Below are 27,078 nucleotides of genomic sequence, written 5' to 3' on the forward strand. Positions count from 1 at the left end.
GAGAGGCACTGAGGATACCCCGCTGGGAGAGGCACTGAGGAAGCCCGGATGGGAGAGGCACTGAGGAAGCCCCGCTGAAAGAGGCACTGAGGAGGCCCCGCTGCGAGAGGCACTGAGGAAGCCCGGCTGGGAGAGGCCCTGAGGAAGCCCAGCAGGGAGAGGCACTGAGGAAGCCCGTCAGGGAGAGGCACTGAGGAAGCCCTGCTGGGAGAGGCACTGAGGAAGCCCCGCTGGGAGAGGCACTGAGGAAGCCCCGCTGGGAGAGGCACTGAGGAAGCCCCGCTGGGAGAGGCACTGAGGAGGCGCAGCTAGGAGAGGCACTGAGGAAGCCTGGCAGGGAGAGGCACTGAGGAGGCCCCGCTGGGAGAGGCACTGAGGAAGCCCTGCTGGGAGAGGCACTGAGGAAGCCCCGCTGGGAGAGGCACTGAGGAAGCCTGGCAGGGAGAGGCACTGAGGAAGCCCAGCTGGGAGAGGCACTGAGGAAGCCCCGCTGGGAGAGGCATTGAGGAAGCCCCGCTGTGAGAGGCACTGAGGAAGCCCCGCTGGGACAGGCACTGAGGAAGCCCGGATGGGAGAGGCACTGAGGAGGCCCCGCTGCGAGAGGCACTGAGGAAGCCTGGCTGGGAGAGGCCCTGAGGAAGCCCAGCAGGGAGAGGCACTGAGGAAGCCCGTCAGGGAGAGGCACTGAGGAAGCCCTGCTGGGAGAGGCACTGAGGAAGCCCCGCTGGGAGAGGCACTGAGGAAGCCCCGCTGGGAGAGGCACTGAGGAAGCCCCGCTGGGAGAGGCACTGAGGAGGCCCAGCTAGGAGAGGCACTGAGGAAGCCTGGCAGGGAGAGGCACTGAGGAGGCCCCGCTGGGAGAGGCACTGAGGAAGCCCTGCTGGGAGAGGCACTGAGGAAGCCCCGCTGGGAGAGGCACTGAGGAAGCCTGGCAGGGAGAGGCACTGAGGAAGCCCAGCTGGGAGAGGCACTGAGGAAGCCCCGCTGGGAGAGGCATTGAGGAAGCCCCGCTGTGAGAGGCACTGAGGAAGCCCCGCTGGGACAGGCACTGAGTAAGCCCCACTGGGAGAGGCACTGAGGAAGCCCTCCTGGGAGAGGCACTGAGGAAGCCCGGCAGGGAGAGGCACTGAGGAAGCCCCGCTGGGAGAGGCACTGAGGAAGCCCGGCAGGGAGAGGCACTGGGGAAGCCATCCTGGGAGAGGCACTGAGGAAGCCCGGCAGGGAGAGGCACTGAGGAACCCCGGCAGGGAGAGGCACTGAGGAAGCCCGGCAGGGAGAGGCACTGAGGAAGCCCCGCTGAAAGAGGCACTGAGGAAGCCCGGCAGGGAGAGGCACTGAGGAAGCCCCGCTGCGAGAGGCACTGAGGAAGCCCCGCTGTGAGAGGCACTGAGGAAGCCCCGCTAAGAAAGCACTGAGGAAGCCCAGCAGGGAGAGGCACTGAGGAAGCCCGGCAGGGAGAGGCACTGAGGAAGCCCGGCAAGGAGAGGCACTGAGGAAGCCCCGCTGGTAGAGGCACTGAGGAAGCCCAGCAGGGAGAGGCACTGAGGAAGCCCCGCTGGGAGAGGCACTGAGGAAGCCCGGCTGGGAGAGGCACTGAAGAAGCCCCGCTGGGAGAGGCACTGAGGAAGCCCCGCTGGGAGAGGCACTGAGGAAGCCCGGCAGGGAGAGGCACTGAGGAAGCCCGGCAGGGAGAGGCACTGAGGAAGCCCCGCTGGGAGAGGCACTGAGGAAGACCGGCTGGAGAGGCACTGAGGAAGCCTGGCAGGGAGAGGCACTGAGGAAGCCCGGCAGGGAGAGGCACTGAGGAAGCCCGGCAGGGAGAGGCACTGAGGAAGCCCGGCTGGGAGAGGCACTGAAGAAGCCCCGCTGGGAGAGGCACTGAGGAAGCCCCGCTGGGAGAGGCACTGAGGAAGCCCGGCAGGGAGAGGCACTGAGGAAGCCCGGCAGGGAGAGGCACTGAGGAAGCCCCGCTGGGTGAGGCACTGAGGAAGCCCGGCAGGGAGAGGCACTGAGGAAGCCTGGCAGGGAGAGGCACTGAGGAAGCCCGGCAGGGAGAGGCACTGAGGAAGCCCGGCAGGGAGAGGCACTGAGGAAGCCCCGCTGGGAGAGGCACTGAGGAAGCCCCGCTGGGAGAGGCACTGGGGAAGCCCCGCTGGGAGAGGCACTGAGGAAGCCCTGTTTGGAGAGGCACTGAGGAAGCCCCGCTGGGAGAGGCACTGAGGAAGCCCGGCAGGGAGAGGCACTGAGGAAGCCCGGCTGGGAGAGGCACTGAGGAAACCCCGCTGGGAGAGGCACTGAGGAGGCCCCGCTGGGAGAGGCACTGAGGAAGCCTGGCAGGGAGAGGCACTGAGAAAGCCCCGCTGGGAGAGGCACTGAGGAAGCCCGGCAGGGAGAGGCACTGAGAAAGCCCCGCTGGGAGAGGCACTGAGGAAGCCCGGCTGGGAGAGGCACTGAGGAAGCCCCGCTTGGAGAGGCACTGAGGAAGCCCGGCAGGGAGAGGCACTGAGAAAGCCCCGCTGGGAGAGGCACTGAGGAAGCCCGGCTGGGAGAGGCACTGAGGAAGCCCCGCTTGGAGAGGCACTGAGGAAGCCCCGCTGGGAGAGGCACTGAGGAAGCCCGGCAGGGAGAGGCACTGAGGAAGCCCCGCTTGGAGAGGCACTGAGGAAGCCCCGCTTGGAGAGGCACTGAGGAAGCCCCGCTTGGAGAGGCACTGAGGAAGCCCCGCTTGGAGAGGCACTGAGGAAGCCCGGCAGGGAGAGGCACTGAGGAAGCCCCGCTGGGAGAGGCACTGAGGAAGCCCCGCTGCAAGAGGCACTGAGGAAGCCCAGCTGGGAGAGACACAGAGGAAGCCCCGCTGGGAGAGGCACTGAGGAAGCCCCACTGGCAGAGGCACTGAGGAAGCCCGGCAGGGAGAGGCACTGAGGAAGCCCGGCAGGGAGAGGCACTGAGGAAGCCCGGCAGGGAGAGGCACTGAGGAAGCCCGGCAGGGAGAGGCACTGAGGAAGCCCCACTGCGAGAGGCAGTGAGGAAGCCCCGCTGCGAGAGGCACTGAGGAAGCCCCGCTGGTAGAGGCACTGAGGAAGCCCCACTGCGAGAGGCACTGAGGAAGCCCCGCTGCGAGAGGCACTGAGGAAGCCCCGCTGGTAGAGGCACTGAGGAAGCCCAGCAGGGAGAGGCACTGAGGAAGCCCCACTGGGAGAGGCACTGAGGAAGCCCCGCTGGGAGAGGCACTGAGGAAGCCCCGCTGCGAGAGGCACTGAGGAAGACCCGCTGCGAGAGGCACTGAGGAAGCCCCGCTGGGAGAGGCACTGAGGAAGCCCAGCAGGGAGAGGCACTGAGGAAGCCCGGCTGGGAGAGGCACTGAGGAAGCCCGGCAGGGAGAGGCACTGAGGAAGCCCGGCAGGGAGAGGCACTGAGGAAGCCCGGCTGGGAGAGGCACTGAGGAAGCCCCGCTGCGAGAGGCACTGAGGAAGCCCCGCTGCGAGAGGCACTGAGGAAGCCCCGCTGCGAGAGGCACTGAGGAAGCCCCGCTGCGAGAGGCACTGAGGAAGCCCCGCTGCGAGAGGCACTGAGGAAGCCTGGCAGGGAGAGGCACTGAGGAAGCCCCGCTGCGAGAGGCACTGAGGAAGCCCCGCTGCGAGAGGCACTGAGGAAGCCCCACTGGGAGAGGCACTGAGGAAGCCCCGCTGCGAGAGGCACTGAGGAAGCCCGGCAGGGAGAGGCACTGAGGAAGCCCCGCTGCGAGAGGCACTGAGGAAGCCCCGCTGGGAGAGGCACTGAGGAAGCCCCGCTGCGAGAGGCACTGAGGAATCCCCGCTGCGAGAGGCACTGAGGAAGCCCCGCTGCGAGAGGCACTGAGGAAGCCCCGCTGCGAGAGGCACTGAGGAAGCCCCGCTGCGAGAGGCACTGAGGAAGCCCCGCTGGGTGAGGCACTGAGGAAGCCTGGCAGGGAGAGGCACTGAGGAAGCCCGGCAGGGAGAGGCACTGAGGAAGCCCCGCTGGGAGAGGCACTGAGGAAACCCCGCTGGGAGAGGCACTGAGGAAGCCCCGCTGGGAGAGGCACTGAGGAAGCCCTGTTTGGAGAGGCACTGAGGAAGCCCCGCTGGGAGAGGCACTGAGGAAGCCCGGCAGGGAGAGGCACTGAGGAAGCCCGGCTGGGAGAGGCACTGAGGAAACCCCGCTGGGAGAGGCACTGAGGAGGCCCCGCTGGGAGAGGCACTGAGGAAGCCTGGCAGGGAGAGGCACTGAGAAAGCCCCGCTGGGAGAGGCACTGAGGAAGCCCGGCTGGGAGAGGCACTGAGGAAGCCCCGCTTGGAGAGACACTGAGGAAGCCCGGCAGGGAGAGGCACTGAGAAAGCCCCGCTGGGAGAGGCACTGAGGAAGCCCAGCAGGGAGAGGCACTGAGAAAGCCCCGCTGGGAGAGGCACTGAGGAAGCCCGGCTGGGAGAGGCACTGAGGAAGCCCCGCTTGGAGAGGCACTGAGGAAGCCCCGCTGGGAGAGGCACTGAGGAAGCCCGGCAGGGAGAGGCACTGAGGAAGCCCCGCTTGGAGAGGCACTGAGGAAGCCCCGCTTGGAGAGGCACTGAGGAAGCCCCGCTTGGAGAGGCACTGAGGAAGCCCCGCTTGGAGAGGCACTGAGGAAGCCCGGCAGGGAGAGGCACTGAGGAAGCCCCGCTGGGAGAGGCACTGAGGAAGCCCCGCTGCAAGAGGCACTGAGGAAGCCCAGCTGGGAGAGACACAGAGGAAGCCCCGCTGGGAGAGGCACTGAGGAAGCCCCACTGGCAGAGGCACTGAGGAAGCCCGGCAGGGAGAGGCACTGAGGAAGCCCGGCAGGGAGAGGCACTTAGGAAGCCCGGCAGGGAGAGGCACTGAGGAAGCCCGGCAGGGAGAGGCACTGAGGAAGCCCCACTGCGAGAGGCACTGAGGAAGCCCCGCTGCGAGAGGCACTGAGGAAGCCCCGCTGGTAGAGGCACTGAGGAAGCCCAGCAGGTAGAGGCACTGAGGAAGCCCCACTGGGAGAGGCACTGAGGAAGCCCCGCTGGGAGAGGCACTGAGGAAGCCCCGCTGCGAGAGGCACTGAGGAAGCCCCGCTGCGAGAGGAACTGAGGAAGCCCCGCTGGGAGAGGCACTGAGGAAGCCCAGCAGGGAGAGGCACTGAGGAAGCCCGGCTGGGAGAGGCACTGAGGAAGCCCGGCAGGGAGAGGCACTGAGGAAGCCCGGCAGGGAGAGGCACTGAGGAAGCCCGGCTGGGAGAGGCACTGAGGAAGCCCCGCTGGGAGAGGCACTGAGGAAGCCCGGCTGCGAGAGGCACTGAGGAAGCCCCGCTGCGAGAGGCACTGAGGAAGCCCCGCTGGGAGAGGCACTGAGGAAGCCCCACTGGCAGAGGCACTGAGGAAGCCCCGCTGCGAGAGGCACTGAGGAAGCCCGGCAGGGAGAGGCACTGAGGAAGCCCCGCTGCGAGAGGCACTGAGGAAGCCCCGCTGCGAGAGGCACTGAGGAAGCCCCGCTGCGAGAGGCACGGAGTTAACCCGGCTGGGAGAGGCACTGGCAGTAACGGCGAGGTGACCTGCAGCGACTCACCCTCAGTAGATATGGTGGTGGAGCACCATGGCGTTTGGTCGCGGCCAACGGTCCCATTCCGCACTCACCACCTCTTCAGTAGAGAATGAACTTCAGACTGCCACAGAGATGTATTTTTCCCAATTGGCAAATTGGAGAATTAGTTACCATTGCAACCTCAGAAGCTAGAGATTAAGAAAATAATGTTTTATAGCAGGATATGCTCAGGGGACAAGATACTAACATTATATGAGGAGTTAAACTCGTATAGGCTTTTAGGGGGATTGCTACATTAGTGTAGACTTAGTAACATCAACATACAGTACAATACTTTTCAAACAAAAACAATTTATTGTAAGGCAATCAGAACGGCTCACGCAGTATAACGTCTAAAACATTTGTATCTCTATGTTTTTGCCTGTGGTGCTAGCCAGTAATAGAAGCATCAAGTCAATAGAACAAGCCACAGACACCTGATACAACTTTGGTTAAGATACAGTATTCTAAGGCAGGGGTGCGCAAATGGGGGGGGGGGCACGCAAGATTTTCTGTGCGGGGGGCGGTGGCTACAGAAGCCCCCTGCTTCCCCGAAGGCATTTAAATTAAATGCCAGGGGGACTGCGCGGGGCCTCTGTAAATTCCTTTGGCTTCGGTGAACTGTCTCCATGGCAACCTGGCGGCAAATTATGCTGCAGGGTCATGTGACGGCGCCGAGCACGGGGGGGGGCACAAGTAGGCAGGGGGCCGCAGGCGGAAAAGTTTGTGCACACCTGTTCTAAGGTATTCACTCAGCTCAGTACCGTAGCATTGTGAGGCTTGCTACAGTCTGTAAACCAGTGCTACTTAACATGAGAACCATAGCGTGTCTTCACCTTGCTCAGCATGATCCATACAATGGGGTCTAGCACCAATATTAGTAAAAATGCCCAGGCTTACAATTTAAAGTGTGTGTTTTGGTTGTGCATTAGTATGTATCAGTGTGCGTTTTGTGAATATGTGCACTGGGATTAAAGAGAATAGTGGTGGCATTAAGGGCCACACACTATACATGGCAGAGGGAACCATTAACTGTTTCTTTGTTATATGGACTTTATAAGGTCACAATATTATAATTTTGCGTATCTTGTAGCCCACCTTTGACTAGGAGTGGAATGGAAAATCCAATGATGCTTTAAATAATACTGTCATGTTGCTGTAATAACCATAAATAGAATTTGCATGTGGCCTATAGTCAATATCACTCTGTTGTGGCCCATCCAAATGTTATTGCCTAATATACCATTGGTAGATTCATCCCCCTAACATTCAACACAAACTATGCCCTTTCTGTGGAATGTTGAGGAGTCCTAATAATTGCATGCCAAGTAACAGCTGAAAAGCCCTGCTTCCCTATTCAAAGAGATGCATGTAACTGAGCTCCACACAGTAGTAAAGTAGTTGTGGTTAAGACACTGGCTAATTTTGAGTCGAAGAACCAAATTTGGCAGGGACACTGGTTTAAATTGCAACCTCTACTGGACAGGGACTTATTGTGAGAAAGCAAAAGGAAACCGGTAACTCTTCTTTCTTGTTCTACTATGTACGCCAACACATACCATGCTGTAAAAACTGTATGTCAATACTGATTACCAAGCTTTAATATGTGATGATTTCTTGCCACTGCTATTGATCTTCTACTAATGAAATCTTTATCCTAAAATGCTGAGTGTGACTGTGATTTCCTGGCAGACTCCCCAATTCTCCCGAGCAAAATAATGAAAACAAGGAGGAATTGAAGACTTAGAGATCTTGGTTCTTCTAAGTGATTCTAGGAGCAGAAAATCAGTGGGATTTGATTCAGTGTCCTTCTCTTTTCCTCTCCTAACGAGCTGAGAAAAGCTGGAGAAGATTGGGTTGAAGTGTGTCCGTAATAAAAAAAAAGCTTTGATGGCTTTAGGAGACATGAGCATTGTACAGATTCCAGTTTTCCATGTAACCATGCCTCTGCATATTATGCATCTCTACAGTATAACAATATACTGGACATCCTTTAACCCAAGGCTGAGGCTATCTTCATCTAAGTCTAAGAGGTAAACAAGCCACATGGAGGAGGAAGTTAGAGACCATGGCATAAATGGCATCAAATAAATAATGGCCTGGTTTTTAAGAAAACTCTAATGAGTAAAGCTCCATGGGATGTATTTTAGAAACTTTAAAAATAAACATTAATGGTAAAAAAAGAAATGAAAAGGGATGAGTCTTTGCAAAGTAAATACCAAAATGATATTAAAAACAAAAATGGTACTGTTAAGTGTGTAATTAAAAATGTAAGTGTTACGTGGTACTCTGGTTTTGTAAATAAGACATGAGTGGTGTTCTGTTGTCTTGTTTCAATCTGATTTATTAGACAGCACGTATAACTTGAACTGGGGGAAAGAAGAGTAATAGGATGCAGAGTTTATTTCTACAAGAGGGGGTTTGTCCCTATTATATGTGCTATTTCCTTGTGGTTACTGAAAAATAATGGAAGCGTTAAGTAGCTTTTATTGTAGCTGCGAAATGGAACTGAAATGTCAACGTCAGCTCTTTCTTTTACCCGTATTGCAGCCGACAGCTGTGCTTAGCACTGCACCTTTGCAAAAACAATGACGCGGCCATAAAGTTGGACGCCTGATCTCACCAACTTCGCAGAAGCTACACGTGTATTTTTACTGCTCATCCTCACTTCACCAGTTTGTGCCTTATTGTTTGTCGCTGCATGTTAATAAGAGGTGCTATGTGTGTGATCGAGTGAAATCCAGAGATACTAGGCACCAGCTGTCAGATTGATCATGCTACAACCTGATGGGATATAATGTGTTTCTATGATCTTTCATTAGGTGACAGACGGTGGAACCATCAAACAGAAGATCTTCACTTTTGATGCCATGTTCTCTACCAATTATTCTCACATGGAGAATTACCGCAAGAGAGAGGACCTGGTGTACCAGTCAACTGTGCGGTAAGTCTCCAAAGACCCTACTACAGTGTATAATTTGACATTATTAATCTTATTAGAAATAAGAGGGAGCATGAAACAACTCTTCAACATAAGCCATCGTTTATTAACATCAATGAGAGAAAATTAGCTTATTTCCAATATTTTATAGGTACGGTATATATATATGAATATGTATAATGTACATTTTTTATTGGTATATATGAATATGTATAATGTGTGTATGTATGTATATATATATATATATATATATATATATATATATATATATATATACATACATACACACACACACACACACGTGTATATATAAACATTTTTTCGTTTGGATGTAGATATATATTAGCGTGGGTCTTTGTAAAACTTTGTTCGTGAATAAAATTATTTTTATTTCTTTTTGGAAATGATAAATATTTGTGTTTTATCTTGAAAGCCTATACTAGTGCAGCACCACTAGTGGGTCAGTGATCAAGGTGATCATTTTGTAATTGACTAAGCTAAGTTGAATTCCTTAGAGTGAAGAAAAAGCGTTCTCTGTTTCACCAGATTCATATTCCCTCTATAATTATTTGTGCATATCCAATGATCGGTACAGTACCTATCATAAAACATGGCTGAGACAAGATTGTACCATGATTTGTTCTGTAACAAAATCCCTTCAAAGTTACCCAAGGTCAAACAGAGCATGCATTGGTCTCAATCCAAAGTCATTAACTTCACAGGCGAGAGCCTTAACCACATAGCTATCCTTCTTCGATCTGTATGGAGAAAAGGAGGAAGACAGAACATTAGTACTGTATACAGAGAGAGAGTTAAATGGGCAGAGGGAAGAGTAGATGAAAGGAAAGAAGAGATAAAAGTAATTTTTGTGGCGGATCCTGAGGGTACACAAAGACTATCTGCTGTTGTGAGGGAAATTTTTATCATTTCAAAGATAAAAATACACTTATTCCATTCTCTAGAGCAATCACAGCTCCATGTCCTTTTTGTGACTTTATTTGATAAGCTCCGAGGTTGAACTAGAATCACTTACCCCATGAGAAATAATTGTGTGTCCTTTTCATGCAGGATAATGCATTGCAAGACCCCTCCACCTTACCCCCTTCCACTTCCTAAAATACCCTTTAAAATAACCATCTAAACACTTCACTAGCTGAAAGAGAGAAATAAAGATCTGGAGATATATAGAAAAAGGCGAAAAGCATAAAAAATGAGTAATATACATACAGTAGGTTAGTAATCCAGCATGACAAAGGCAGCAGATAGAGACATACAGGAAAGAGGATACATGATTTAGATGAAAACGGTCCATTCAGGTGGGACTCTGAAAGAATAATTTGACACCTGCACATCAACTACTCATTGGAGAATAACTTAAGGCTGGCTGATGGACATAACGCAGACAAAGACTGGCAGGGAGATTGCAGGCGACGGAATAGGAGGCGGTATAGAAATGAATATGAAGAGTTATTGAAGTTAGAAAGAAAGTGAGTGAAATTAAAGCCAAGTAAATGTTGCATCAAGGCATGGAGCGCAGGGTAATGCTTCCAGCAATATTACTAGATTGGAATGGAGAGTGAAAAAGGCCAAATTTACATTTAAATGAAGGTATTTAGAAATTATTGCATTCCAACAGAGAGTGAAAACAGCAGGAGAGATGGACATAGAAGGGTTGAGAGGAAGCGAGGTGAACGGGACTGCAAGACGACCGAGCGTAAATGAGAGAATTAAGGGCAGAAGCAACACACCAAGGTTGGGTAATGTGCTAGCCTCTGCAGAGGGAGGTCCCAGTTCACGATCCAATTCTTGATATGTGTCTCTCGGGGCCTCCTTTTTTCAACTGCGAAGGAATAATTTGACTTGGATGGGCGTCGAACCATTAGCAATTCCTATGCTTCGAAGCTCTGTGGGGCAGAGTCTCTTTGCCCCTGTAAGTTGTAGAGCTACCCGCACTCGCAGACCTTGTACACTTACCCCTGCACAGTGTTAAAAATGAATGCTGATTATTTCTGGAGGATTGGGAAGTGATAAATAGAGGAAAGGACTCTCGTTATTGGTTTCAATGTCACAAAGTGCCTCTGTCAATAAGCAATCTGTCCGTCCCCCTGTAGGCTCGCTCCAGGCTGTTCTGGGCTTTCTGACACAGAGACATTGCAGCCTGAAGACAGAATGCACAAGGATCTGAATATTCCAGGGGAACAGAAAGATGGATTTCCCACCTTGACCCATTTTTGTTCACATTAATTCTAAGCTGTGGGGATTTCATTAAATCATAGCCGAGGCAGTGGCATTGCTCCCTGGATGGCATTTGGATAGGACAGTCCTACACTAACACAAACAAAAGCCTCATCCTCAGAAAGTGCAGGTTGCAAGCAAAGTATTACACTGTCTGTTGCCCGGCTCCTTCATGCATCTAATCACCACTGTGTTTTTCAATAGAAAAGAAATCACTTGAGCTCGCCGTGCCGTCTTTCTGCCTGCATTGCATCACTTTGCTCGAGTATTTGAAATCAATTTTTAAAATATACCAGCGATATGTCTACCCTTCTATTTGTTCATTCCCCCCCCTTCTCATTCTCTTCCTTTTTTTTCTCTCACTTCTTTATCTCAACTTTGACAGTATAATAATAAGACGTGTCAGAGTCTATTTATCATAGTCAGGATCAAAAACGGGGGAGAAACAACCCCCTCCCCTCACCCCTCTGCAGGAGTTTGCATGTTTCTCTATGATAAATGTGGTGCAATTTGTCTGCAGCTGTATTGCCCCATGTACAGTATGCAGCAGGGAGAGTGGGGTACATAAATCCGGTGTGAAGATCTGATTTAATATGTGTTTTATGTTTTTAGATAACCACACCACATGGTGCAGCCCTAAATATATATATATATATATATACGACTATTAAGGTTATGGTGGGTAAAAAAAGTGACTAAAACCCTCCACAGTAAAGCATAAAGCAACTATAAATATTCCTGTATATTCATTTGCATGTCTTAGACAGGTCTGCAACCCTGTCTTTCACCATTATCACCCAGCAAACAGCACTTCCACTGCAGCAAGGGATTCTGGGAAATGACATGCAAATGAGCACACAGTGCCACTTTTTATCTCATGCTCACATTACATGAGCAACCCGTAGTCAATGCATGCTGCTTTAAACACAGCTTTTAAGCAAGGACTTGGGAGATGCAAAGTCAGTTAAGTCTAAGACATGCAAATGAATATACAGGAATATTTACAGTTGCTTTATATATATATATATATATATATATATATATATATATATATATATATATATACACACGTCTATTCGTTTATATGTGTGTGTGTATATATATATATATATATATATATATATATATATATATATATATATATATATATATATATATATATATATATATATATATATATATATTGTAAGCATTGTAACATCGCCGGAAGAAGAGATCAGTGTATCTCGAAAGCTCGCACAAATAGAAGCATTTAGTTAGCCACAGAACGGTATCATCTATTTATTTTTTTATTATATATATATATATATATATATATATATATATACATACAATGAAAAACGAATAGACGATACCGTTCTGTGGCTAACGAACGGTATCGTCCATTAATTTTTGATTATTAAACTCGACTAACACTTTATGTGTACGTGTGCGTGTGCGTGTAAAAACCCTCCACAGCAAAGCATATAGCAAATGGAAATATTACTGTATGCTCAGTTGCATGTCTTACACAGGTCCGCAACCCCACCTTTCACCATTATCACCCAGCACTTCCACTGCAGCAAGGGATTCTGGGAAATAACATGCAAATGTGCACACAGTGTCACCTTTTGCTTCAAAACCATTTTTAACATGGTTCCCTATAGGCTTAAGCTTGTTGCATGGTCACAGCTTTGAGCACAGCCAGGGTTAAGATGCATAGCCAGAAAACCCACCCACAGACAGCCGTTTCGACCTTAATGGGTCTCATCATTGTAGGGTTGGTTAACTGGCTATGCAGAAAATGAAGCAATGAGGATCTGGTTTACCATACTTAGTTAAGTTATGGTGGGTAAAAAAGTGACAAAAACCCTCCACAGCAAAGCGTATAGCAAATGGAAATAGCTGTCTGTGGGTGGGTTTTCTGGCTATGCATCTTAACCCTGGCTGTGCTCAAAGCTGTGACCATGCAGCAAGCTTAAGCCTATAGGGAACCATGTTAAAAATGGTTTTGATGCAAAAGGTGACACTGTGTGCACATTTGCATGTCATTTCCCAGAATCCTTTGCTGCAGTGGAAGTGCTGTGTGCTGGGTGATAATGGTGGAAGGCGGGGTTGCAGACCTGTCTAAGACATGCAAAGGAGCATACAGTAATATTTCCATTTGATCTATATATATATATATATATATATATATATATATATATAAAAAAAGAGGAAAAGCGCCCGATCCATGTGTAAAATCCAAATACAAAATTTTAATAAAAAATGACAAGACAAATGCACACTCACAATTTGTCAATGCAAATAAAACAATGCTTTATTTGCATTTGTCTTGTCATTTTTTATTAAAATGTTGTATTTGGATTTTACACATGGATCGGGCGCTTTTTCTCTTTTTTTTCTCTATTAGAATTTGCTGGGAGGTTGTTGATCCCAAAGAAGAAGCAGCCCAGACGTTCTAAATTCCTTACAAAGAATACCAATCATCAAGTGAAGGAACATTTTTTCACATATATATTATTTTTTTGTATTCTGTTTTTTATATTTTTATATTTTTTGTGCATTTTTTATATTTTTCTCTATTTTTACGCTCACAATCCATATTTAATCACCATCAGAGTTCACATATTTTATATATTGTGTATAATAGTATCTGATACAGGTCATCTGTGTTAACTATTTTGATGATTTGTGTGTTATTATGAGTCTGCTGTGAGGCTGGTACAGTACATATCCACGCTGTCTAACTATACATTTAATATATACATTATATATATATATATATATATATATATATATATATATATATATATATGTAGAGGTATCAGTACCGTGTTAGCCGAGCTTCAATAATCAAAAAATAAATAGATGATACCGTTCTGTGGCTAACGAAATGCTTTTATTTGTGCGAGCTTTCGAGATACACTGATCTCTTCTTCCGGCGATGTTACAATGAATGAAGCAAGCAAAGGGTATACTTAAAAACAGTGTCTCTTGGAATGTTATCTGTGCTGTTCCTTCCCCCGGTGTGGATGTGTTTTATGGCTGGAGGTGTCAAAAGGTTAATGAAAGCAAGTGAAGAAAGAGTGTGTATGTGTATCAGTGTACACACCGGGGGAAGGAACAGCACAGATAACATACTCATACTCAAAGGTAATCTTAAAACCCCGAAAGAGAGACGGTTGCATGAATAGAAATTTATGCAACTGTTCGGGACACTTAGCAGTGGCCTAAACAGAGATCGAAATTTTATGAGTCATTACTGACACTGGTGAACTCTCGTCCCATGAGCGCTAAAGGCCATGTCTGTACATACTGTGCTATATGTATGCACACACAGCTGTCTCTCACACATACTAATACTCCTTGTTTTTCCATCCCTATACACCAATAGGGACCACTAAGTATCCACACACACTTTTAGTTGTGCTACAAACTCTCACATTTCCACACCCACCCACACCATTTATATCCACTCCCACTCCACACACACCTTGTGTAGAGCACTGTTTATACTGTGGGCTCTCCATTCATTTTTATTCACACTGATACACATACACACTCTTTCTTCACTTGCTTTCAATTAACCTTTTGACACCTCTAGCCATAAAACACATCCACACCGGGGGAAGGAACAGCACAGATAACATTCCAAGAGACACTGTTTTTAAGTATACTGTACCTTTTGCTTCATTCATTGTAACATCGCCGGAAGAAGAGATCAGTGTATCTCGAAAGCTCGCACAAATAAAAGCATTTCGTTAGCCACAGAACGGTATCATCTATTTATTTTTTGATTATTGAAGCTCGGCTAACACGGTACTGATACCTCTACATATATATATATATATATATATATATATATATATATATATATACATATATATATATATATATATATATATATATATATATATATATATATATATACACAGTGTTTCCCCCACCCTCTGGGAGATCTGCCTATTACAGGATGAGTAGTGCTGTCTACCTGCTGGTTCACAGGATGCTGAGCTTTCCGCCGGTGGTATGGGTAAGACAGGACAGGCTTTTGGGGTGATGTTTAGTTCTTCTCTCGGTTGTTCAGCGCCTCTATCCACTGCTGGCTCCAGGGATACTGGAGACAATCCCGCAGGAGAACTCTCAGATACTCCCCCTGATAAATTGTACTCAGAGACAGGAGTATATTTTATAAACTGGAACCAGTTTATTCTTCAACTCAAAGCATACAGTCAGCATACACTTGGCCTCCAGCCTTCAGATGGTCCCTGGACTCAAACCCCCAGGCATGGGCCCCTAGGGTCAGTCCTAACTCTTCCCCTACTCCCTGATAGAGTAGGAGGTATAGTCCTCACTCCCACTCCCCTAAGGGAGGGGATGGAAGGGGGCCAGAGCCCTGCGCTCACTCTTCAATGGGACAGTCTCTTTCAGGGGAGAGAAAACTGACTAAATTTACATGTGCAGCCCATTAAGTACCCTGGGGGAAGGTCCAAGGTCTGAGCCCAGGATTGGGCAGAACACAGGCCTTGTCCCGCCCCCCCTCCCTGCCACTAAAGGGAGCTGCTCACTGCAGGGGAAAACCCAGATTGTGCCTATCACTGACTAAGGCTGCGAACCCGCTGCGGCCGGCGGCGCGCGCGGCCGCGGGCCAACAGACCCTTACCCGAATGGTCCTTGCCCCCGCTGCCTCCTTCTGGCAGGGCTGACTGCGTACTGTGACGCGTCAGCCTGCTGGAGCTACAACCTCCTTGTGCTTTTCAGCGCTGATGCGTCACGTGGTGCAGCAGTCAGCCAATGAGGAGGGAAGGGAGGCGGCTACGGGGAGGGAGGCGGCTACCCTGTCTGTGCAGCCGTGCATCGCGCCGCCCCCCCCCCCCCCCCCTCCTCTGGTGCCCGTTTCGAAGGCTGCCCCTGCTCTGGGAGGGGGGGGAGAAGGACCGACAGGGGGGAGAGGGACCGACAGGGGGGAGTGGGACCGACAGGTTGGGGGGGGACAGCACGAGAGCCCTCCCCTCAAACCACGCACCCCCCTCAAACCACGCCCCTACTCCCGCTCCTTACAGACCGCAGGAGCGGTCAATTGCAGGGGCTGAGGGGCTGCTGCTGCTGCTGCTTTGGGGCTGAGGGGCTGCAGTGCTGTGGGGCTGTGTGATTGACCCGCCCCCTCACGTCATGGCCACGCCCCCCCACCCATTTTGGCCACGCCCCGTCCCGCTCCCGCCCCCCTCCCGCTCCGGCTCCCGGCTCCCTACAGACCGCATATTGTGGTCTGTGCCTGTCATCTCGCCGCCTGTCTGCAGTGCGGGCGCGCTGACTGAGGGAGCAGGGCCTTAGCCTAACATGTTAATCAGGGCAGATCAGTAGCAAAACCAGACATGGCTACATATATAATGTCTCTTGTTTGTAATAAGTATTAGAGTTTACAGACTTGGGAGAGGAATGGACATTATTTGAAGCTTGACGTTTCTTCTCCGCCTTTGATAGTTGGGCAAGGGTAAGAACAGCTGAAAAGATTAATTATGAGCTTGAGAAAGATGAGGGGTGGGATGTAGATAAACATGAGATCTATCGATGGTAGAAGGAGGTTTTCTGTAGATGGGGAGGAGGGGAGGAAGGGAGGAGGGCAGGAGGGCAGGAGAGGAGGAGGGCAGGGCTCACTCTAATCACATATAAATAAAGGCTTCAGCCTTGAAATTAGGAAGGCAATTTCAAAAGTGGCGAAGAAGTTATTACAGAGCAAACTGCATTCACTTTATTAAATTCCTATATATGTCGTTAAGTGGGATTTTGTCCTTTTAATCTGGTCTGTAACAGTTACATACGCCTATAACATATTATCTTTAACTGTTTATGCAATGCGTTTATACATAATGTATAACCTCTGTTCATTAATGTAACCATGTATTGTTATCATAACTCTGTGCCCAGGACATATTGTACACACACCTCAGGTTATTTACAAAAGTCTCTTGGCTGCAAAACTGGGGCAAATTCTGCGCAAAAGAATTGTAGCAGATTTATCAAAGGAGAAACTCCCCTTGCGTTACACTGGATTCCTTTCTTTGTCTCTGTTTTTATGCACTGAGTTTGTCCATAGATCACTTTTTACAGCCACTTGTTCACTCACTACCGTCTCACATCATAGACACCAAACACATTTTATCACTACTCACTCCCATTACCTGGCACACACATTACATCTGGGTTACCCTAGATGTAACTTCCCTATACAACATTATCAAGCACGAACATGGCCTCATTGCCACAGAATTTTTTCTGCACAATCACTCCACTTTGTCCCCAGCACACATAGCTTTTCTTTTAGATAGCATCAAATTTTCACTCACGCATAATTTTTTTCTTTTTGATCACCAGTTTTATCTCCAAACACGTGGGACAGCTATGGGGACGTCTTTTGCCCCCTCCTACGCCAACCTATTCATGGGTTGGTGGGAGATGTCCCACGTGTTTGGAGATTCGAATCCATTTAGACATCATGTAGCGTTCTACAAGCGCTACATTGATGATCTCATTTTGATCTGGAGTGGTGGGGAGGAAGAGCTTTTGAAGTTTTTTGAGTATCTGGCTGATAATACGTTGAATTTGAGTTTCACTCATACATACGACAAATTCCAAATTAAATTTTTGGATTTAAATTTGTATGTTGACTTGGAGAATAATATCCAATCTGACATCTATAGAAAAGAAAATGCCAGAAACTCACTGCTTCATGCTAAAAGCTGTCATGCGCGCCCTCTGGTCAGAGGTATTCCGAAGGGACAGTTCCTGCGGTTACGCAGGAACTGCTCCACTTTGGGATCCTTTGAACAGAGGGCGTGCGAGATGAGGGAGCGATTCCTGTCAAGGGGGTATGACGCCAAGGACCTTGATCTGGCTTATAAAAATGCCCTAGACACTGATAGAGAACAACTCATAAATATGAATGTCCGTCAACAACCACAGGGTACACGAGTGGAAGACATGGGATCCCCTTTCTTTATAACTAATTACAGTGAGCAGGCCAATTGCATTAAAGCCATCATACACAAACACTGGACCACTCTGTCTTTAGACCCCCTTTTGGGTAAATTGGTTAGTATGGGCCCCAAAATAGTGTTTCGTAAGGCAGCTACACTAGGGAACCTTCTGTCGCCCAGCATGTTAAAGCCAACCAACCGCAACAGAACTAGTATGTCTATGTTTCCAAAACTTACTGGCTCGTTCAAATGTGGGCATTGTAAAATATGTCCAAATATGATTAAGACCAAGCATTTCTCAAACCATGATGAAACACGTAGATTTCCCATCAAAACCTTTATATCATGCCAGACCAATTTCGTGATTTACCTCTTAAAATGCGGTTGTAACAAACAATATGTAGGACTAACTAGTAGAGTCCTAAAAATCCGCATTATGGAACATCTTAGACTAATTAAAAAACACGATACTACACACCCGGTACCATTGCATTTCAATGTGTGTCCGTTGGGCTCTGTGGAGAATTTCAAATGCTGTGCCATTGAACACATTGTGCTACCACCTCGAGGAGGGGATAGATTAAGGATTTTACATCAGAGAGAGGCACACTTGATACATACACTCAATTCTCTGCAGCCCAACGGACTCAACATTGATTGGGATCTACGTTGTTTTCTTTAATTTTACTTAATGACTATTAAGATGTAATGCCCCTAGAGTGAGGGCATATAGTTCAATAGACTATCCTCTGTGACTATTTCTCACTGACCTTTCCCCCCCCCCCCCTTTCCTTCCCCCTTCCACATTGGAGTTTCTCTCCCTCCTTCCCCCCCCCACACTTTTCCTTCCCTCCCTTCTCTTTCCCCATCTTTATTCAAGCACCTGGTTGGAGCCCAGTGTATGATGTGTAATCAGCTTAATAATTTACATAGTAAATACTTCCAATATATGTGTTTGATTATAATTGTATACATAAACACAATGAAAGAGTACAAGCTGTTACTGCAATCTATGGGACTTAAACCAGGCACTAGCAGTGCTTGCAGCAACCTTTTACTTATTTTTATATATCTCCAATGATTGACCTGAGCCTAAACAGCATATTTTTTATTAAAATGCTATTACATTGTCATAAAGTTTAATAATGAATTAAGTATTCAGTACTGGTTACTTGATTGACAACTTATGTAACAGGCATAAACATTGGAGGGGTTAATGTTTTAATGTATATGTTCCCGTTTTCGCGGGCTTTTTTGTATTTAAGCAGGCAGCTTCCGCTTCTCCCCACTCCAAGACGAAGCCCTATTCCTAAGCGTGAAACGCGTTGAGGGGGAGAATGCGGTGTTAGCCCTTGTGTGTTCGACCAATAAAGTTTCTTGAAGTATTCCAGCAGCCTCTCTGAGTTAGACATGCGCAGTTGCGCCGAAATCCGCCATTGTTTTCTGTTTTTATGCACTGAGTTTGTCCAACTTTTGCAGCTGGGAAAATGTAGTCAAATAGACCTCCACCATGTTAAATGTTGATATTATTCAATTTCCCACGTGCATTTGCATGGACCTATGAAGGGGTTATAGAAAAAGGGGGGGGGGTATGAGCCCCTAAGATTGATGCTACAACGTTGCAGTATGTGGATATATATTAGACAGTGGAGTAATACACCGCAGCAACTAGATATACATAAAATCCAATGGAATCAATAACCTCCAATGATAAACCCATAAACCTAGACGGGGGGCTTTTTAAAGCAAGGCTGGTAGAAGTACAGCGGAGCCCTGTCAGAACAGAGCCCCAAAGTAAATCAGATATCCAGCTTGCCTCACCTGCGTCCGGTAGTGGAAGGGTTAAATCAGCTGGCCCGCATGTCCGATGAAGCTGTAAGGCTGCCAGGTGCTGTTTGAGGAAATTTGCAGCTATTGCTGACCGCGGTGGCGTGCTCCTGCTCGTAAGTAGGTAAACAGGTTTGGTGAGAGGAAACGGCGGTCACTGCTGTCTTTGATAAAGTTCTAGTATAGAACGAAACGCGTCAGAGGTACACTATCATGTGGAAGCTCTTTTTTGTTTTTGATCATTAAAATTATTTAGTTTTTACACGCCTGGTTGGAGTATTTTTTGTGGAGCAGCAGTGACCGCCGTTTCCTCTCACCAAACCTATGAAGGGGTTAAAACACTTTGCTATACCGTGTCAGAACATGTGAATAAATACTACATTAAAAGTGATATGTTCTCAATGAGCCAATAATGCATGACGGGCCTTTCTCCTCATTGTTTAGTCCTGTCATCATATCACCACCTGGCATGCATCACATAATGTTATCAATCTAGATAGACCCTCTGTACCCCACACACATAGGGGGTTATTTTATAAAGTCTCCCAGATGTTAAACTGGGGCAAAGTCTGTGCAAAGAATTGTACCAGATTTATCACAGGAAAAACTCCCATTGCTTTCAACTGGATTCCTTTCCTTTGACAATGGATCTGTTTTTTTCACCCTACTTTTGCAGCCAGGAGACCTAAGGCTAAGGCCCCGCTCCCTCCGTCAGCGCTCCCGCACTGCAGACAGGCGGGGCGCTGACAGACACAGACCGCGATATGCGGTCTGTAGGGAGCGGGAGCCGGAGCGGGAGGTGGGTCGGGAGTGGGAGGTTTGAGCGGGAGGGGGGGCGTGGCTTGAGCGGAGGGACCCGCTACTCTCCCCCCCCCTCCCTCCCTCCCTCCACGGGCTCGGGCTGGCACTCATACACACATGCAGACACACACACACACACTCAGGCACACACACACACACAAACACACACACACACAGACACACACACAGACAGAGGCAGGCACTCACGCACTCAGACACACACATACATACACACGCAGGCACTCTCTCACACATACACACACACACGCACGCAGGCAGGCACTCATACACATACACACACACACACACACACAGAGGCAGGCACTCACGCACTCAGGCACACACATACACAAACACAGATAGGCACTCAGACACACACATACACACACACAGACAGGCACTCACGCTGCTTTCCCCCCACACTCCTCCCCGCTCCCCGAAGCCTCTCCTCCTCCCGAAGCCTCCCCTCCTCATTGGCTCACAGCCACACCACGTGACGCGTCAACGCTAGGGATCACCATTCTCTTGTATCCCGTAGCGGCTGACGCGTCACAGCGTGTAGTGAGCTGTGCAGCCAGGGGGGACCGGGACTGGCTCGGAGGATTCCCCTGCTGGTGGGGAAAGCCCGTGCAGCCGCCCGCGCCGCCGGGCGCACCGGGTCCCAGGCCTTAATAAATAGACCTTACTACATCCTTTTTTACTCCTTTCTATTGTCCCTCTCGCTCATGTAGACAGAGTAATACCATTGTAACTTATCTTGCTTCACTCTCCAAGTAGGCAACTAAGATCTAATCAGATCACTGAGAAGTGACAACTTGAGTTGATTAAAGAGGATGGGCAGAATACACAATATTGCAGCCATTTAACAATATGCTGTATGTCTCTCCCAGATTCTGAAGCAGATTAAATTCTGCGCTGGTGTAATTACTTTATATTGAGGCTTCAGGGGTCATGTATCAAAGTTTCCCAGCTGCAAATCTAGCACAAAACACTACACCAGATTTAAAAGAAATCAAATGGACCTTTTTCCATTGGTAAATCTTTAGGGTGATGTATCAAAAGAGTGCAAGGAGTTTATTTTCAATATCTACTCGTTTCTGCTTGTTTTTGCATGAATTTGGCTGCGCTTATAGTGTCGGCGACGCGACGTCGCGGCAAAACAAATGTATTGCCGCCATCGCGTGCACTTATAGTAAGCGCGATGCGACAGTGTGACGGGAGCGACACTGGCGGCGTGAATTTCTGAAGCCGGTCAAATTTGATTTTTCAGAGGCTGTCACCACACGTGACAGCCTCTGAACCAATCAAAGAACTGCGCCGGAAAGCGAATTCCAACTTTCGCTAGCGGCAATGGCGATGGGTAACGTCATCCGTCGCGCGCACTATAAGCGCGGCCTTAGAAGAAATAGTATGAAACATGTCATTAATATTTCTCGCCACAAAAGTAGACATCACCGCAGACCTGGCAGATTTTTTGATGCATTTGACGTTTGATGCATTGCATTTACATGTAACTCCTCCCTAATTCCTATTGCCACTTCCTACATCAAAACGGATATATATCGGCCAACAAATTGCAGCAAACACGTTGATAGACATAAAAACTTGGATACATTCATGTAAAAGGAGACACAATTTGTTTCAAATCTGTTCCAGCTTTGTGTAGATACATTTCTTCCCTTGTGTAGCTTGATTGCACTGGTTTCATCCTGGTTTTTCATCCGAATGGGTTTTATTTGTACCCCCCTTCCTTTGTGTTGGAGGCAGAATCCAACATGCCCTTCCCTGACAATGGATTTGGCTCCAGTTGGCTAGAGATGTTTTGAATAATGCTGGTAATAGATGTATTATTATATACAATCCTAATAGTTCCATTGCACTGTCCTTGCTCCAACAAACTCACCCCCCCCCAACCCCCCCTCCCAGGAGAACACTCTCTGATATTCTTTATATAAAAAGCTAATCTAGCTCTTACTCTGTTGTGGGACTCCACAGCCATGAACAGTGACAAACCAGCAAACAGAAGGTACTGTAGGCATGCATCCCGGAGCAAGAACTAGGGAAAATAACATACAGATGTTGATGATGATAATAACAACTTTATTTATATAGCTCTTTTCTCCCAATGGGACTCAAAGTGCTTCACAGTTACAAAAAGAAAAAAAAAGAAGAAAACATTTAAGGTTATAAAAGAGACCTAACACAAGGAAAGGTACAATACAGGATGGGATGGTGTTGTACAGTAGCTAGTAAATGTCGGACAGGTTGCGGTTCATTAATTAAATGTCAGGGTAAACAGGCAGGTATTGAGCCTGTTTTTATAGATTTCCAGAGAGGGGGCCTCTTGAACTGTATGAGGCAGACTGTCAGAGAGTGGCAGCAGCGCGGCTAAAACCTCGGGCCCCAATGGAAGTCACAGAGATTCTGGGAACGGTTAGGAGTCCTTCATCTGCAGATAGAAGTGAGTGAATGGGAGTGCAGGGAACTAGAAGCTCTTTCAGGTAGCTGGGACCCCAGTCATGTAGGGCTTTGAATGTCAACAAGCCAATCTTGGAATAAATTCGACTTTCTACAAGCAGTCAGTGCAGAGAACGGAGAACAGGTCCTCATGTGGCAAGAAGGGGTCTGGTCAGGTAACATCCTGGCCGCAGCATTCTGCTCCCGCTGCAGGCGGCCCAGCTCTTTTTCCGGAAGACTCGGGTAGAGTGCATTGAATTGATATTAGGCTTACGGTGTGTTGGACTTGCTACTGTGGCAAACGCTTGTGATGTATGTTGGTCTTTAACAAAGCTGTCATGCCATCATGGGGACTCCTCCTTCATCACAGAGACCTTCCTTGAAAACGCAGAAGCATAATTGTATTCCTTCGTGCGTCTGCTTGTTCTGTAGCAATGGGAACCACTTTACTAATTTAGTGAGTGAGTCAAGTAAACAAAAGCTGTTTATTAATCTTCATACAGTAGATTTGACATATCTTGTGTATTTAAAGGTTTAAGGAAGGAGGTATAACCAGACATTAAAAAAGTTATGGAGGGTACAAAAAAAGTGACAAGCCCCCCCCTCCCCCCACTGTTACAGATAAAAATACCACGTGTGGGCAGATTTGCGTGTCTCAGACTGGTCTGCAACAGGAGGCAGTAAGTCTCTAAGAATATACACAGAGTACCTCTTTGTCATTTTTCGTTATTATGTCAATATTCTCCAAGAAAAATAACCTGTAGATTAGTGTTTCTTGGCACTGGTGCCTTGTCATCTAACAGTATATAGTAACATTGCGATAATTCAATGTTGACTTTGTATATTGTATTGTATGTCTTTATTTATATAGCGCCAAAAGTGTACTCAGCGCTTCACAAAGAATACAGTACAGGGAATTATAATTATACAATAAGTGCAGCAAAATCAGACAATAGGAAAGGAAATCCCTGCCCCGAAGAGCTTACAATCTAAGGGGTTTAATGGGAAACTTACAGAGACAGCAGGTGAGGGAGTAAGTGCTGTAGATGGCAGTGCTTGGTCACAATGGGTGGTAGTAGTGACTGAGTGTGGGACATTAGCCATGAGGGCAGGCTATTGGGATGCTTGATTTGTGGGGTAAAATTTAAGGAAGGTCAGTGTTAAATGAAAAGGTTAACACCATTTACAGAGGAAGAGGTGGCAGGGAGGCATGAGTGAGATCAGGTGTGTATGTCTGGCTTCAGGCTTAGGGAAGATCCCCAGCAGCAGGAAGGAGTAGATAGAGGTTGTGAATAGAGGATTTGTGTGGGTGGTTTTTATTGAGGGGTAAATAAGTTGTTGGAAGAGATGTGTATAAATAATGGTGCAGTGGGGAATTGAGATGTTGTAGAGAACAGAAATGCTCACAAAGGAGTGAGGAAACAGTAAATAGAAAAAGAAATAGGGAGGGCATAGTGAGATGCAGGAGAAGAGAGTTCCAAGGTACTGGAGGATAAAAGTGTACAAATAAATCACAGATGATAAAAGTTAATGTCTCGCAGTGGCAACGTTGTAATGCAGAGTCCAGATTTTCCTCCAATCTTCACCTCCAATTTCAACTCCAAAATTAACTCTTGTAGACACTTTTGATGTGACGCTTTTGATGTTACACAGCCTTATGGCTAAACAGCCATGCTACAGTGACTTAAGTACCCTATTCACATGCATTTGACTAACACTTAAGGGAGGGGTTTGTCTAATCAACTCAGACTTACAAAATAGTTAATTTGATTATCATTTCTCTCTCAATTGATAGGAATCAGCTCACAAACATACCCCAAAAGCCAATTAAATCTTAATTTCTCTGGTTGGTAGAATGCAGCTCAATGACACATACCCCAAAAGCCAATTAAATCTTAATTTCTCTAGTTGGTATTATTGTTGTGGTCCCGCAGTCAGTTAGCTCTGGTACTCACAGGCACGTTAGGGACAGCTAGTCACAGACACGTTAGGGACAGCTAGTCACAGGCACGTTAGGGACAGCTAGTCACAGACACGTTAGGGACAGCTAGTCACAGACACGTTAGGGACAGCTAGTCACAGGCACGTTAGGGACAGCTAGTCACAGGCACGTTAGGGACAGCTAGTCACAGGCACGTTAGGGACAGCTAGTCACAGACACGTTAGGGACAGCTAGTCACAGACACGTTAGGGACAGCTAGTCACAGGCACGTTAGGGACAGCTAGTCACAGGCACGTTAGGGACAGCTAGTCACAGACACGTTAGGGACAGCTAGTCACAGGCACGTTAGGGACAGCTAGTCACAGACACGTTAGGGACAGCTAGTCACAGACACGTTAGGGACAGCTAGTCACAGGCACGTTAGGGACAGCTAGTCACATGCAGTTTAAGATACAACAGATTTAAAAAAAAAAAAATAAGTAATGTAAGCGGAGTCTCAGCACCTCTTCTTCAACTCGATAAGATAGCGGCCCCCTCTTTATAGTTTTTTTTTATATGTGTTTGCTACCTTCCTCTCAATCCCTTCCCTACCTCACCCTCTGATGCTTATGGATAGGAGCCCTCTCCAGTGGTTGGTAAAATAGACTTTTAATGTTTTATAAAGGTTTACCAAATGAAAGCTGCAACGTCCTCTACTGCTGACGTTACAACTTCCTATTGGCTGACCCTGTGCCCATTTTGTGTCCACTGGGCAAGTATTGTTACCCAGTACCGGTACTTAGGGAACAAGGAAGCCAGGGCACAACTGATCAGCTGCGGGGTACCAGGTAAGTAAAGAAAACTATCAGCCCAAACTCAGAGACTACGTTGAGCCTGAAGAAGTGGCACTGCTGCTTTAAACCATATCAGTGAGCTCTCCTGTTCATGCTTTTCACTTGCTCTGCACTGTGAGCTCCCTGCACGGGTGCTGCGTATTAATCAAACCCTCTGTGTTCCAAAAGCACTTTTGTTTCTTCTTGCGGCACTGGCAGGGATTGGCTTCTGGGCAAGAAAACACTCAATTATTTAACTGTCAAAAAAATGAGTTAGTGATTTAGATTTTTAAAGGCTGGGAAAGAACTGTGAAAATAAAACCTCATAAAACTGTTTAGTCAAAATTGACTTGCAAAGGCCACAAGTTGAATGACATTGTGCCCTACGCGGCAGATTATCCACCTTTTCTTACCTGTGCGGCAGCAGTAGCTGCTATTAAAATCTTCCCAACAGGGAACACCTGCAACACTTTGGTATTAACTTTCCCATTCCCACGGCGCGCGATACCACAAGGGCCCATGTTGAGTAAGGGGTGCTATGACATATGACACCTCCCGACACTAGAAGAGACCTTGCAGCTCATTCAAGTGAATGTGCTAGGACATTGGTGGGCAGCATGCAGCCCTTGTTGGCTTCACCGGTGACCCCCCCAACCGCTAGCCGCCCCAGCAGCCTGTTCCCCCTCTCTCCCTAATGCAGAGGGAGTGGAAATGTTGCTGGTGTGAATCGTAGCGCCTTCCCACTCCCCGAGCTGCCTAATCACTGTGCTAATTACTAGTTACCAGTGTGAGGAGAGGAATGGGTCGGTATTCACCAGCGCTCCGGCTTTAACTATGTGACTGAAGGGGGTGGGAAAAAGCTTGTACTGACAGCTGCAACGCCCCTTCTGCCTGTGCACCATGTATATATATGTTGGTAATGTGCGGCACTTCTGGGGGCATAAGGGCCACACATGCGTCCCTTGAGATATATCAGGTGGCCTAACAACATGTTGTAGATGTCATTTTGCGCCTGGAGGTGTCAGATGGCACATTGTCGCTTAGTAAATGTGGCCCCAATTCTCAATAATGCTATAATCCCTTTACTGAAGTAGAGCTGTATTGTAAAGAAAAAAGAAGCATCCATGCTGTAAGGCCAGGGGAACAATTCCATCTTTACTGCACAAATGGGTGCGTTGTTGCACAAGGATGGTGCAGAATTGCATTGCATTGCTATGTCAGGGATAAGAGGCCAGCAGTTCCTCTCTTCTACAGTTAGTCCTTGCTATCCAACGTTTCACTTTACAATGGATGGCATATCCAACGCTTTACAATGCAACCCTAAGGGCCGTTTTTCCATGCTGGAATGTGTTATCCGACACTCTCCGCCACTGATTAACATGGGACTCACTTTACAACGCTTTCACCATCCAACGCTACTTCCAGAACGCATTCCGTTGGAGGACTGAGGACTGTCTGTATTTAGTACATGTAACGGGTATTCCCCCACCCAATCGCAGATATAGTGTG

The 27,078-nt window shown here is 48.0% G+C and overlaps 1 protein-coding gene across 3 annotated transcripts in view; it reads left to right on the forward strand.

The window, feature by feature from the left end:
• Nucleotides 1-27,078, forward strand: part of IGSF21 (immunoglobin superfamily member 21) — a 462,769-nt gene that overhangs the window by 208,227 nt on the left and 227,464 nt on the right. For all 3 annotated transcript variants that reach the window (XM_075605996.1, XM_075605994.1, XM_075605995.1), the window contains exon 3: nucleotides 8,418-8,539. In XM_075605996.1, coding sequence (XP_075462111.1) covers nucleotides 8,418-8,539 — 122 coding nt within the window. The remainder of the gene's footprint in view (nucleotides 1-8,417; nucleotides 8,540-27,078) is intronic.

The sequence above is a fragment of the Ascaphus truei genome, chromosome 6 (genome assembly GCF_040206685.1).
Source record: "Ascaphus truei isolate aAscTru1 chromosome 6, aAscTru1.hap1, whole genome shotgun sequence".
Lineage (NCBI taxonomy): Eukaryota > Metazoa > Chordata > Amphibia > Anura > Ascaphidae > Ascaphus > Ascaphus truei.